We start from the raw sequence: 12,682 nt of genomic DNA, 5'->3' as shown, positions 1-12,682 counted from the left end.
CATATTAATCACTGATTTCGCACATTACATAGGTAACAATCGGCGGATAATGATCGTAACAGACTTCCGGCTAACAGCAGATTACATTCCTCCGACCATACCATTTCCGGCTCGACAGAACTCCTCGATTTCCCATCTTACTGTGCATCGCTGTTTTTTTTTTTGTCTCTTACATACACACCTGGACTCCTATAAATCCCACTATTTTATTGCCTCAACTGGATGAGTACGAAAACGGTGACATAATGAGTCCAAATAAAAGTTTCAGAAAAAGTCCACCGTTTCAACGGCGGGGATGCATCCGACCCTCCACGTACTCTCCACTCCCCACAAACACTCGTATCGGGATTATCATCATCTCTCTCTCAGCTTTCGCCAATAAATGACATGTCGTCCAAATTTTAGCTCCCCTAGTTAGGCCACCTGCCCTCTCTCACTCGCTCTCTCTCTCTCATTCTCTCCTTCAATTCCATTTTCTTTCCCTCTTTAGAATCGCAAATGCCAACCATGCCTTCGTTAACTCCAAAGCTCCCCATTCTTCTTCTCCTTTCTCTTCTTCTATAAATCTCGCCGAGGCTTCAATTCGATCGCCACCGTTGAAAAACGCAATGTCTCCTCCTCCCATCAATCTCGGCCGCAAAAACTCCCCGGCGAATCACCAAACCCTCACCGCCACCGCCACCGCCACCACCGCCGCGCAGGACGCGCGCCTTATCGTCCGTGAGACGCTCCGTATTAGCGCCACCCTCGCCTCCTCCCCGGCCGAGCCTCTTGTGCCGCCACTCGAGAGCCGCAATCTCCAGCTCGGCCACGGCCGGCTCGACGACGACTTCGTCGGCTCTAGCTTCAGATTGATTTGCTGCGAGGAGATCGACGGCCGGAGATGGAACTACGTCGCCGAACCGGATTCCGTTACCGGAACCTTCAAGAAAGGCTCCTTGCGTGCGCTCGGGTTGCACAGTCCTCAACCTCCTCTGCAAGTCAGTAGTGATTTCCATTGAGCTCAATTTTCTGTCGTCTTTGTTGTTTTAGCTGATGCTGTGCGTAGTAGCTCATGGTAGTTAGGGTGCTGCTTCATGCTTATTTTAACTGAATTTTGAACTTTAATGTGAGAAGTATATGCTGAAAATTGATTACTGAGTATTCGCATTGCGTCGAGTTTAGTTTGACAACTATGTGATCAGTGTTATGGTCAAAGAGAGTGAGGGCTGTTTCGTTTGTTGAATTTTTGGTGCAGGGATTGAAGTCATTTGTGACATCATATGTTGTTCCCGAAGGATTTCCAGATAGTGTGATTCCTTCATATGTACCGTATATGACGTGGAGAGCGCTCAAGGTATGTACTACTCTTTCATAGGGTAACTATACGCAGACCTGTTTGCTTGGTTTGATTACTTTGGTTGAAGTATATGCTGTTTACACAAATTATGTAATTGTCGCAGCATTTCTTTGGCGGGGCTATGGGTGTTTTCACAACGCAAACACTTCTGAGTTCAGTTGGAATCGCTAGAAACACAGCTGCTCCTGGGGCTGTTGCTATCAACTGGATTCTAAAGGTAACAATTCTACCCCGTCATTGTTATTGTAACATTTCACAGTTTAGGAGGAATCAATGAAAGGACATCAATTCAAATCCTGGATTTTCGATTTGAGAGAGATATTGAGAGAGATCAAGAATTCTCACTATTTATCTTTTTCTGAGAAATGTTGTTTTGACATGTCCAAAACAATGGTCCATTGCTTTTGCTATCATTTTGATCTCAATCATAGTGTAACATCCCTTATGTTTTTCTTTGTTGTGAATGATGCTTTTGGCATTGTCTGTTATTTTTGTGAAAAGATGGAAACCTATTGTCTGCCACACTATGTTAGGAGACAAGCTAAAACTTCATATAATTATGGAGATTTCTGCCTTAAAATAGAATTTTACTTTACATGAGGTGTGGAAGTACCTCTCTTTTCATACTCTTAACAATAGGATTGCAGAAATATTGATGTAAGATCTTTAATAGCAAATGGAAAAAACTACTGTATGAACATGTCTACACCGAGCAGGAATTGTCAGGATCCACTGAAATATTAATTTGTTCTTCATTACTTGAGATGAGATTAATAATTTTTTCCGCCTCTAATTCTTCTTTCTTAATTCTGTAATGTTACTGCCCCTTTGGACTGTTATTTGCAACTAGGAGTTGACAGAGGGTGCTTGTTTTTATGATGTGAAGTGCTTCTGAGACAATTTAAAAACTACTACGGTGATTTAATCATGCTTATACTATTTGACCATGCTACTCAACAAACTATAACTTTAGATCTAGCCATGTGTCAGTGAAGTAGAAGAAGTCCAAACTATATCCTTGACAATGATAGGCTTGATCTTGAACCAAGCGGTTCCCACTGCGTATAGGACATGACTGAAATCTGAATTCTTGTGGTTTAGTGCTTTATGCTAAACAGTATGGTTGCTAGTCTTTCTGTTGGTATCTGCTGTTGAGTGTTGAAATAATTTTGGAAATATCAAGGTGGAACTGGTATAGCTATGAAGAGTTACAGTTCATGAACATTTTTTTTCATGTCTGTTTCATCCTTTTGACAGTATATAGGCAGAGCTTTTAGATTTTGTACCTTTTTTTACTCTGAATTTTAAGATGCTGTAATGATCAATTTGTTGAATCTGTACTTTACATTTGTCTCTAGGATGGAGCTGGTCGTGTTGGAAAAATGCTTTTTGCTCGACAAGGAAAGAAGTTTGATTATGATCTAAAACAGGTACAAGTACTTCACATGTTACAAACTTCATGGTACCAAATATTTCATATGGAGATTACCTAAATGGGGTTATTCCAAAAGAATGGCCTGTTCAATTTTTCCTTGTCTGCTTTTAACATCATTGTGTTACAGTTACGGTTCGCGGGTGATCTTCTTATGGAGTTGGGAGCTGGGGTTGAGTTGGCAACTGCAGCTGTGCCACACCTTTTCCTTCCTTTGGCTTGTGCAGCTAATGTGGCAAAGGTCTGTGAAGTTTCTCTTTAGTTACCCCATCTTATAAATCTTAGTGTCTTACAAGATTCATAATTTTTTTTCGTCATAGAATGTTGCTGCTGTAACATCAACATCAACTCGTACACCAATTTACAAAGCATTTGCTAGAGGAGAAAATATCGGAGACGTGACAGCTAAGGGAGAATGTGTGGGCAATATTGCAGATCTGGTATGCTTTCCAATTTCTCTTTTTCCTTATGATGGTTTGTGTATTACAAAATGTCAACATGGCCCCATCAGACCACATAAGTACACTATATAATAGGTGACATACATCTTAGAGTTAAGTTTACAAAGTTCAGAGTCATGTACAACGAGTGGAAGGATAAGAAAACTATCAACAGGAATATAAAATTCAGGTGAAGGGGCCTAGCTAGGAAAGTGAAGGTATGATTCAGGTCTCTATTGACGTGATGTGAAGGTCCCAACATTAGTAAAAGAAAAACATCAACAATTTGGAGGTCAAAGAACCTTGTGAGGTTCTGGTACTTGCTTATCATGGGAGGATCAATGCTTCTTAGGATCAATAAATTATGTTTTTGAAGCGATTGGCATTGATAATTGGGTGCAATGATATTACTCATATCTGGTCAATTTAGTCATTAAGAGTTCGAACGAATGGGTGGATTTTAGAACTAGGGTCAGTCATGAATAATCTAAATGCTCTGTTATTCCTCTTAGTTTTATGGTTACATGGACAGGGATTACTTTCTTTATTAATTTTTTTTTAGAGAAGACAACGTTCTGAATAATAAATTGAGAGTATGTTGACTATCTATTCACACTTCTGTAATACTATTTAGAAATAATGATAAATTATCATACGGTAGGTGCACGTTAAAGAATTCTTGAATCTAGGAGAATGGTCTGTATACCCTCTGCTTGATTCAAACTCCTGGCTTTGTCTTATATGCTTGTATGGAAGATACATTTGCAAGGTTTACTTGTTCCATGAACAAGAGTAGTACACCCTCTTCTGCTGTTAGATGCTATGAACCACAAGTTCTCTTAATTTTCTCAGCCAACATGTATTATAATTATAATTTTGCTACATCCAGAACCCTACCCCTGTGCTTCTTATACCAAGCCATACTATAGTGCATGTTAAAGTATCCCCTGTCTCAGGCATTTTATCCATAACTCTCATTTATCAAAGCAAACACACAATGCATCTTTAAATATGTAGCTTCATACAGTTAGATTTCTTCTGTGGTTCTACCCTAGATGTAAGGGTTGAGAACATAAGAGTTTGTATGGAACAGATGACAAGGAGAGTCGACTTTGCTTGGGACCATGTTAGAGTATAAATTTATTGTCATCCTAACAGCGTATGATGTTGAGAATGCTTGTTAACCAATGACATTTATCACAGATCAGAGTAGGAGATCCTGACTTCAACTCCCTCCAATCGTAAAACTTTCAATTATACATGATTCAACATTACTGTGGAAAATTTTTCTATTTATTTTTTGTTTCTTTTATCAGCATCGTTCATCAAAACCATTCTTCATAGTGGGTCTTATCCTTCATAAATGCAGTGCGTAACTGTTCTATATATTTTGATATATACTTCAGTTCACGTCTTTAATCATTTGATGTTGATGTTTGTAAACCATATTTCTTGTGAAGCTGGGAACTGGAATGAGCATATTGATCTCCAAAAATAATCCTTCATTAGTGACTACATTTGCTCTCCTTTCATGTGGATATGTTCTCAGCTCTTACAAAGAGGTTAGATTGTTAGCAGCACTGAAGATTATTATTTGTTTGCATGTTTCCATTCCACATTGTTTAACAGACATAATATTATTTCCCAGGTTAAATCTGTAGTGTTGCACACCTTAAACCAAGCAAGATTCAGCGTGGCTGTAGATGCGTTTCTTAAAACAGGTTGGTACCAATGTTCTTAGTCTTATAGAAACTCCAAATATTTTTCTCATTCATTCTGTTTCTTTTCATACAACTTTTCATGTCATCCGTATCATTCGCAACAAATAGCTTACTATAATGATTGCCATTGTGCTTGATTTCAATTTCCAGGGAGAGTTCCCTCACTGCAGGAGGGGAACGTGAATGAGAATGTATTCAATTTTCCATGGGTAAAAGATGGCCCTGTTGTTCTTGGTACGAGTGCATTGATTTTTATCTGTCCATATATAAACTGTTCTTACTTAACTGTGATCATCTTGTTTCTTTGTTCAATTTGAATTTTTAATTTATTTCGCTGAATGGCAGGGCCAAGATTTAAAGATGCGTTCCAAGAACCAAGTGTTTATCTTGCCTTAGAGCCCTTTTTTGAGGTAACTGTTATTGAAATGGCAAAGTTTTGCAGAGTGCCCCTTTGTGGTTAATTTTTTCTTCTCATCTCCTTAATATTATATTCTGTTAATTGATACAGAAAGAAAGATACGTTGTTACATACAATCCTTCGAAAGGTAAAGTATATGCATTGCTGAAGGATCAAGCGAAGTCGGACGACATTCTAAAAGCAGCTTTTCATGTGAGATATATAGCTTTCTTGTGGGCTTGTGGTTGTGATAAAAAAACATATTCTTCACAGTGAGCTTATTTCACTTTGTTGTTACAGGCTCAGGTGCTTTTGCATTTCTTGCGTTTATCATGCGACTCTCAGCCCCTATCACAGCAGCAAATGAAGGTTGGATATTCAAATGTTGTTCCTCCAGCAAAAGATCTGGAGGCATATATTGTTGAGTCATGCAAAATGGTGTCACATTCTTATAGGATTTTTAAGAGTAAAGCAGCAGAGCAGGTAGACGATTTTGTGACGAGTTTGATTAGTGAAATAGGCTTATAATATTGATGAGTCCATTTCTAACAAATTTACAATGTATATTCTTGTAGGGGTGGATGATGTCGGAAGCACATCTTAATCCCGGGCGTACTCGTCTTATTAAGTGATTGATTTTATGGAACTCAATCTCCTTGCAAATTAGCTTTCACACCCCAAAGTATGAACAGCTTCAACACTTACTACAGTTTGAAACTAAAACAGGGGGAAAAAGAGTTGGAGCTTCGCGTGATTTCAGTAGGACTACGGAAAACATGTCCTGTTCATGTTAGTGATGTTACCCGAAGGACGCCAAATGTTCTTTGCTCCCAGACTCAATGGCTGACATGCTTGGTGAAGTTTTTATGTGATAGAAAGGAGACTTAGTATATAATGAGTTATGGTGACTGCATATTCCTTTTTTTTTTTTTTTCCTATAGGGCTTTTCTTATGTTTCTTTTCTTCTAAAATCTGTCGCACTTTGTCTGTAGTACTGCAGAATCCCTGTTGTTAAATATAATTTTGTCAGTTGATGTGTGTGTATCAGATGGAATGAGGGTTGATGTTGTATGGCATTCGACGGTTGAGTCCATATATGTATAGAATATTTACTTCGTTCTAAACAATGCGGCAAATTAGCTTGCAAGCTGGATTGTAGGGACGCTAACATACATGAAATATTTGGTAGAAATCGTTGCCGATCTTTCTTTACTACAATTACTGTGGCTATTGGTATCTGGCATACATACATACATGATTTTGATTGTTTCAGTTGATGACTGCTCCTGCCACCTCTCAATTGTGTGGAAATTGAGATACATATAAACAATGGTCACGAGGGAGATAGATTATATCGATATAAAACCATGTCCAGATTAATCCAAGGTCTAGCATATAAAGCAATAGCAAGTATAAAGAATGTAGTCCCAAAAGACTGAGTTAAGTATTCCGGTAAGTAGGAAGAGGATAATGGTCATTTGCAACAATCATTCTCTTACATAATATCATGACATTCAAATTCGTAATAAAGAAATACGTGAATAGTACATTAGCTACTACCAATTGGCATGCAGAAATATAAAAGGAAAAAAATATAAGATTTCTTATGTTCAGAATTTGAAAATGAGAAATAACACAATATCATCATAATGGAATACTGAGTGAGTGCCAATGCAACAAGACAACAAACTTTTCTCCTTAATAAGAAGTTAAATCAATGCCAATTAAAGAAAGGACAAAACTTAGCAGACCAGCCATGGTTAGCTCTAGCTGACCCTAGCCCGTCGTGCAATGACACATGGCAATTTACAACTTTTATCCTCAAGGATGTTGATTTATGGTTAGATAACAAACGACGTTTGTTTTTCTTCTCTCTAGTTTCCACTACTCATGCTTCTTCGTGTTCTTCTTATTCGATGTTTTGGGTTTGTCATCTTCCCAATTCGAAATCAATTTTTTTTTAATTTGAAGCTTGATTTGATCGAAAGCAAGAGCATTTTCGAGGTTGAATTTGTCGTCTGGGCTAGTTTACCGTTTTAAATCAATTTTTTGCTCATGTCAAACAGCCAAAGACCCCATTCTCTTTTGGGATGGCTGCAATTATCGCTACGCTAATCTGCCGTTATTTCAGTTTGCAAGGCTGTCAAGGAGAAAAAAGCAAGGCTTCCACCAATCTGGATGGTTGCTTGGGCATAATTTTTGTTCTATTGATTTAATATTTGAAAGCTTGGTTCGCTATACATGGTTGGAATATAACATAATTGTAGCTTGGAGTTTGGTTTCTGTTTTTTGGGTTGAAAAGTTTGTGATTTGAGATACTGGGTAGTAGAGAACTAAAGATTACGAATGGATTGGAATTTGGAGTTTCATTCTTATTTTATTGGGTAGTTAAGGGTATGTGTGATTTGAAGTTCTGGATGAATTTTCACGAATGTTAATGGATCGGAGCTCCAATCACTTGGTTGATTTAGAATTTAGAATTAAAATTCTAACTTGGGTGCAGTTAGTTCATCTGAAGGAGTGAGAGAGAAGTAACAACAACGTTGAACACCTTTTGTTATTTCATTAGTCTTACAAAAATAAGAAAGTTATTTAACACATGTGGCATTGCATGACTGGCTAAGGTCAGCTAGAGCTGACCATGGCTGGTCTGCCAAGTTTTGTCCTTAAAGAAAATAAAAAGTTTTGCTGCTCTAAAAAGTAAAGTTAAAATCTTATAAAAAAAAGAATTCCTCTTATATTCTTCTTAATTAGTTCAATTTCAGTTTGAAATCTGCTCTCTACATCAAAAGCCTTGATTATCAATTAAAAGACATCAGAAAACTTGAGATCAAAGTTCTCACAACCTTTCTCATAAAGAATAAAGTCAAACATAAGAGAATGTACATGAGTAATAGTCACTGCGTATGCGTGACACAGTAGGCAATTACACTTGAACATAATGTATTCCTCACTTTAAATATTCAACGAATGTCTAATTGTGTGTGTACATATATTGCAATTGGATCCCCATAGGCTACTTATACTATCAAACCCCCACTATTAATTTTTTTTACGAGAGTAAATTTTCATACCACTTTTAATTAGGGTAGATAATGACTACTCATTTAAAAACATGTCATGTGTTAACACTAACCATAATTAGACATAAATATAAACATAATGAAAAAAAATTTCTAAGTGTTATTATGAGAGAATATTCTACCAAATTAAACTCTAACCTCTTAAAAAAAAGTTTTTATTGGAGGTATGAAATCATATTTGACTTAAGATTGATGATTTTAGAGGTTGTTTAAATTGTAAACTGTTTTGGTATTTGAAACTTTTGCTAATAACATTTTAACTCAATGTATACATTGTAAGAGAAGATGATCTATAAAATAATTCTCTCTCAGTATTCTAATCTTGATTGGTCTAGCTTGCACATTTACTTTTATCAAATCATTCATATGCACCTCTATATTTTTCATTATAAAGACACATCTTCGATGATACGGCGCTGTGATTGTAAAGTTCTAATTAATGAGTTCCAAATCATGACTAACATACGATCTCAATCCGAGTTTTAACATCCATTGTTGGTAGGATCAAACTTTAGTGAGCGTGCGGATTTTTGTAATTTTTATATAGTAGTCGAAGGCAATCCATACTCCATATTCAACTTCGAATATGAGTTGTATACACTTATATATACGAGTCTTCAACTCTTCATGCTGCATATTCAACTTCAATTAGGAGTTGTATACTTGTATACATATATGCGAGTCTGTCCGACTATCCCAAACTTATCGAATGGACCTATCCACTGAAAAGTATATATATAATCTCACCGATCCATTTCCAAAAAAAAAAAAATCTCACCGATCCGACTCTAATTTTGGTACGTATACGAAACTTCTGATAATGACATTTGAACTCGATGCTTCACATTGTAAGATAAAGGTGACAAAATAGATATATAACAATGATTTTTGTGTTACATATGTGGAACGTCATACCATTTTTAATTAGGGTAGATAATGACTACTCATTTAAAAACATGTCATGTGTTAACACTAACCATAATTAGACATAAATATAAACATAATGAAAAAAAATTTCTAAGTGTTATTATGAGAGAATATTCTACCAAATTAAACTCTAACCTCTTAAAAAAAAGTTTTTATTGGAGGTATGAAATCATATTTGACTTAAGATTGATGATTTTAGAGGTTGTTTAAATTGTAAACTGTTTTGGTATTTGAAACTTTTGCTAATAACATTTTAACTCAATGTATACATTGTAAGAGAAGATGATCTATAAAATAATTCTCTCTCAGTATTCTAATCTTGATTGGTCTAGCTTGCACATTTACTTTTATCAAATCATTCATATGCACCTCTATATTTTTCATTATAAAGACACATCTTCGATGATACGGCGTTGTGATTGTAAAGTTCTAATTAATGAGTTCCAAATCATGACTAACATACGATCTCAATCCGAGTTTTAACATCCATTGTTGGTAGGATCAAACTTTAGTGAGCGTGCGGATTTTTGTAATTTTTATATAGTAGTCGAAGGCAATCCATACTCCATATTCAACTTCGAATATGAGTTGTATACACTTATATATACGAGTCTTCAACTCTTCATGCTGCATATTCAACTTCAATTAGGAGTTGTATACTTGTATACATATATGCGAGTCTGTCCGACTATCCCAAACTTATCGAATGGACCTATCCACTGAAAAGTATATATATAATCTCACCGATCCATTTCCAAAAAAAAAAAATCTCACCGATCCGACTCTAATTTTGGTACGTATACGAAACTTCTGATAATGACATTTGAACTCGATGCTTCACATTGTAAGATAAAGGTGACAAAATAGATATATAACAATGATTTTTGTGTTACATATGTGGAACGTCATACCATTTTAACGTCTCGACCCGTAAGCCATTTTACACTTTTAACAGAACTCGATCGATGCATAACGTTTCTCTACAAACATCGATAGACTCTATTAACCTTTTACACGATAAATTAGCTGTGGGTGTGACCCTGCACTTTTAGATTATTTCTTCATGCATATATATGTACCTCTATGCCTTCCAATATGATCAATCTAGTCATGTATGATCTAAATCATGAATGATCGAATTAGCTAGTCATGCCTGTATGGCCTCTTGCACTTTAGAAATTAGAAGTTGGCTCACCAGAACATACAACACACAAGAACCGTCTTATTTATCAACTGTAACCACCCATATCTCCCCTCCCAATCTTACATGTACATGACCATGTTGGCTTGGCGGTTAACACTTTTCATTTCGAATTGCATGACCTTCACATCCCTTCGCCAAAAGCGTTGCACCACTTGGTTCAACATATATATAACTCCCTCTCTGCTACTAGACACTCAACGATACACATCGATCAGTAACTTCCTGCCTTCACTGCTCGGCGATCTTATTCCCTCTTGATCCAATTTCATTCTTACCATCATATATATTTAATCTTTCATCTTATTTGGCCAAAAATGGCTAGGATTGCGCTGCCTGCTCGATTCCAACAAGTAATTACTCCCAATGCTCTCCGATCTTATCTTGCAGAGTTCATCTCCACCTTCTTCTTTGTATTCGCCGTTGTAGGTTCTATGATGTCCTCCAGTAAGTAGCGGACTCTGTCTTTCCTTTAGTTTTAGGGTTTATTTAGAATGGAGCCCTTAATTTCATGCGCTCTTTGACCAAATAACTCTCTCATTAACAACTATAAGATTCTCGGGTGTCTGTTACTCTATAACACTGCAAGCATTAATGAAAGTATGAAATAAGTTGTTGGCAAGTTAGATTGACACAGTATTTATTTGCTTCTTAATTAAACTTTGATCTTGTTGATGTGGCAGGAAAGTTGATGCCAGATGCTGCATCAGACCCAGCAAGTCTGGTGTTGGTTGCCATCACAAATGTCTTTGCACTGGCCTCCGCCGTGTACATTTCGGCCTCCACCTCCGGCGGCCATGTAAATCCGGCTGTCACCTTTGCCATGGCCGTTGGAGGTCACATTAGTGTCCCTATTGCCCTAGTATACTGGATTTGCCAATTGGTGGCTGCTGTCATGGCTTGCCTTCTCTTAAGAGTCACTGTTGTTTGTTGGACAGGTACCTCATTTAGCTTGTTCACCTAACCCTAAACTTGAGATAGTTTTGGCTCATCAAGCAAATGCACTATGTACGTTCTTATATAACTCAAAACAGTTTTGATTTTACCATGCAGCACTTTTCAACATATGCAATCATAGCCTAGGAGAAGAGAAGCAAGCTACCTTCCCTTGAAGAAATGACAGGATTTGGAGCCTCTGTTTTGGAGGGGGTCCTCACATTTGGTCTAGTCTACACTGTTTATGCTGCTGGTGATCCAAGGCATGGTGTGTTGGGGGCTATGGGGACATTAGCAATAGGGTTCATGGCAGGGGCAAACGTCCTGGCAACCGGGCCATTCTCCGGAGGATCCATGAACCCGGCTTGTGCATTCGGGTCTGCAGCCATTGCTGGTACCTTCAAGAACCAAGCAGTTTACTGGGTCGGACCTTTGATTGGTGCTGCAGTTGCTGGTCTTCTATATGACAATGTGGTGTTTCCTGTTCAAGATTCTCTTACTGGGAATGAAGATAGAATTGGAGTGTAATGCCAATTAATTAGATTAATCTGGCCTAGGCGTTAGTTCTTCTTGCTTGTTTTGTGTAACATGCATGCGTAGTTCTATTAGAGTCCCCATTTTGATTTGTGTGTGTAATTAGTTAGTACTAATGGACTCTTTTAGCTATGTGTTCATGCAAGATGCAACTAACAAGTGCTGTACGTATCACCGGTGTATAATCGAATTGGGAACGTTTATCGTTATAGTTCGTTACCCAGAATGCTATGTTTTTACGCTTCAAAAAAGCTTCTATACTCGGGAGCAATCCCTTCCCTTCTACATGATGACCGGGATAAAGTCCAATTTACAACGGGCTACAATAGAATAAAAGAATAAATAAAAAATAATTCCGCTGTCGGCCCGGATATGTCAAGAAATTTTTCAAATTGTATTGCACTACAACGGAGTCGTTGATGGTATAAGTTACAAACTTTTTATAAACTACTATTCAAGTAAATATAATTAGGACAAAAAAAATTTATTAGAAAGAAAAAAATAAAAGAAAAAGAATAGACAAAAAGTAATTCCGTATATATCAAGAAATTTTCCAAATTGTATTGTGCTACAGAGGACTTATTAATTAATGGTACAAGTTACAAACTTTTTATAAACTACTATACAAGTAAATAATTACTTAATTAGGAACCGAATCGTCATTAACTTGTA

The 12,682-nt window shown here is 37.0% G+C and overlaps 2 protein-coding genes across 2 annotated transcripts; both read left to right on the top strand.

Moving 5' to 3' along the window:
* The first annotated feature begins 430 nt into the window (after window positions 1-430).
* On the top strand, window positions 431-6,499 carry LOC126793388 (protein root UVB sensitive 6). Its single transcript, XM_050519894.1, has 13 exons — window positions 431-980; window positions 1,238-1,336; window positions 1,443-1,556; window positions 2,698-2,769; window positions 2,902-3,012; window positions 3,092-3,211; window positions 4,672-4,773; window positions 4,860-4,932; window positions 5,083-5,166; window positions 5,278-5,342; window positions 5,441-5,542; window positions 5,630-5,812; window positions 5,905-6,499. The coding sequence occupies exons 1-13, from the start codon at window positions 609-611 to the stop codon at window positions 5,959-5,961; spliced, it is 1,554 nt and encodes a 517-aa protein (XP_050375851.1). The 5' UTR covers window positions 431-608; the 3' UTR covers window positions 5,962-6,499.
* Window positions 6,500-10,848: 4,349 nt separating this feature from the next.
* Window positions 10,849-12,004, top strand: LOC126795215 (probable aquaporin TIP5-1). The gene is made up of 3 exons (XM_050522061.1): window positions 10,849-10,987; window positions 11,224-11,465; window positions 11,627-12,004. The coding sequence occupies exons 1-3, from the start codon at window positions 10,858-10,860 to the stop codon at window positions 12,002-12,004; spliced, it is 750 nt and encodes a 249-aa protein (XP_050378018.1). The 5' UTR covers window positions 10,849-10,857.
* The last annotated feature ends 678 nt before the right edge of the window (window positions 12,005-12,682 follow it).

Source organism: Argentina anserina, chromosome 5 (genome assembly GCF_933775445.1).
Source record: "Argentina anserina chromosome 5, drPotAnse1.1, whole genome shotgun sequence".
NCBI classification, from domain to species: domain Eukaryota; kingdom Viridiplantae; phylum Streptophyta; class Magnoliopsida; order Rosales; family Rosaceae; genus Argentina; species Argentina anserina.
The sequence above is the reverse complement of the archived record's forward strand: the minus strand, read 5'-3'. Positions and strand labels throughout refer to the sequence as shown.

Coding starts and splice junctions, on each gene's coding strand:
- LOC126793388 (XM_050519894.1), top strand. CDS start 609: ATGTCTCCTCCTCCCATCAATCTCGGCCGCAAAAACTCCCCGGCGAAT. Junction 3,013..3,091: donor GTGCAGCTAATGTGGCAAAG/GTCTGTGAAGTT, acceptor TTTTCGTCATAG/AATGTTGCTGCTGTAACATC. Junction 4,933..5,082: donor AGATGCGTTTCTTAAAACAG/GTTGGTACCAAT, acceptor TTCAATTTCCAG/GGAGAGTTCCCTCACTGCAG.
- LOC126795215 (XM_050522061.1), top strand. CDS start 10,858: ATGGCTAGGATTGCGCTGCCTGCTCGATTCCAACAAGTAATTACTCCC. Junction 10,988..11,223: donor AGGTTCTATGATGTCCTCCA/GTAAGTAGCGGA, acceptor TTGATGTGGCAG/GAAAGTTGATGCCAGATGCT. Junction 11,466..11,626: donor TTCTCTTAAGAGTCACTGTT/GTTTGTTGGACA, acceptor ATAGCCTAGGAG/AAGAGAAGCAAGCTACCTTC.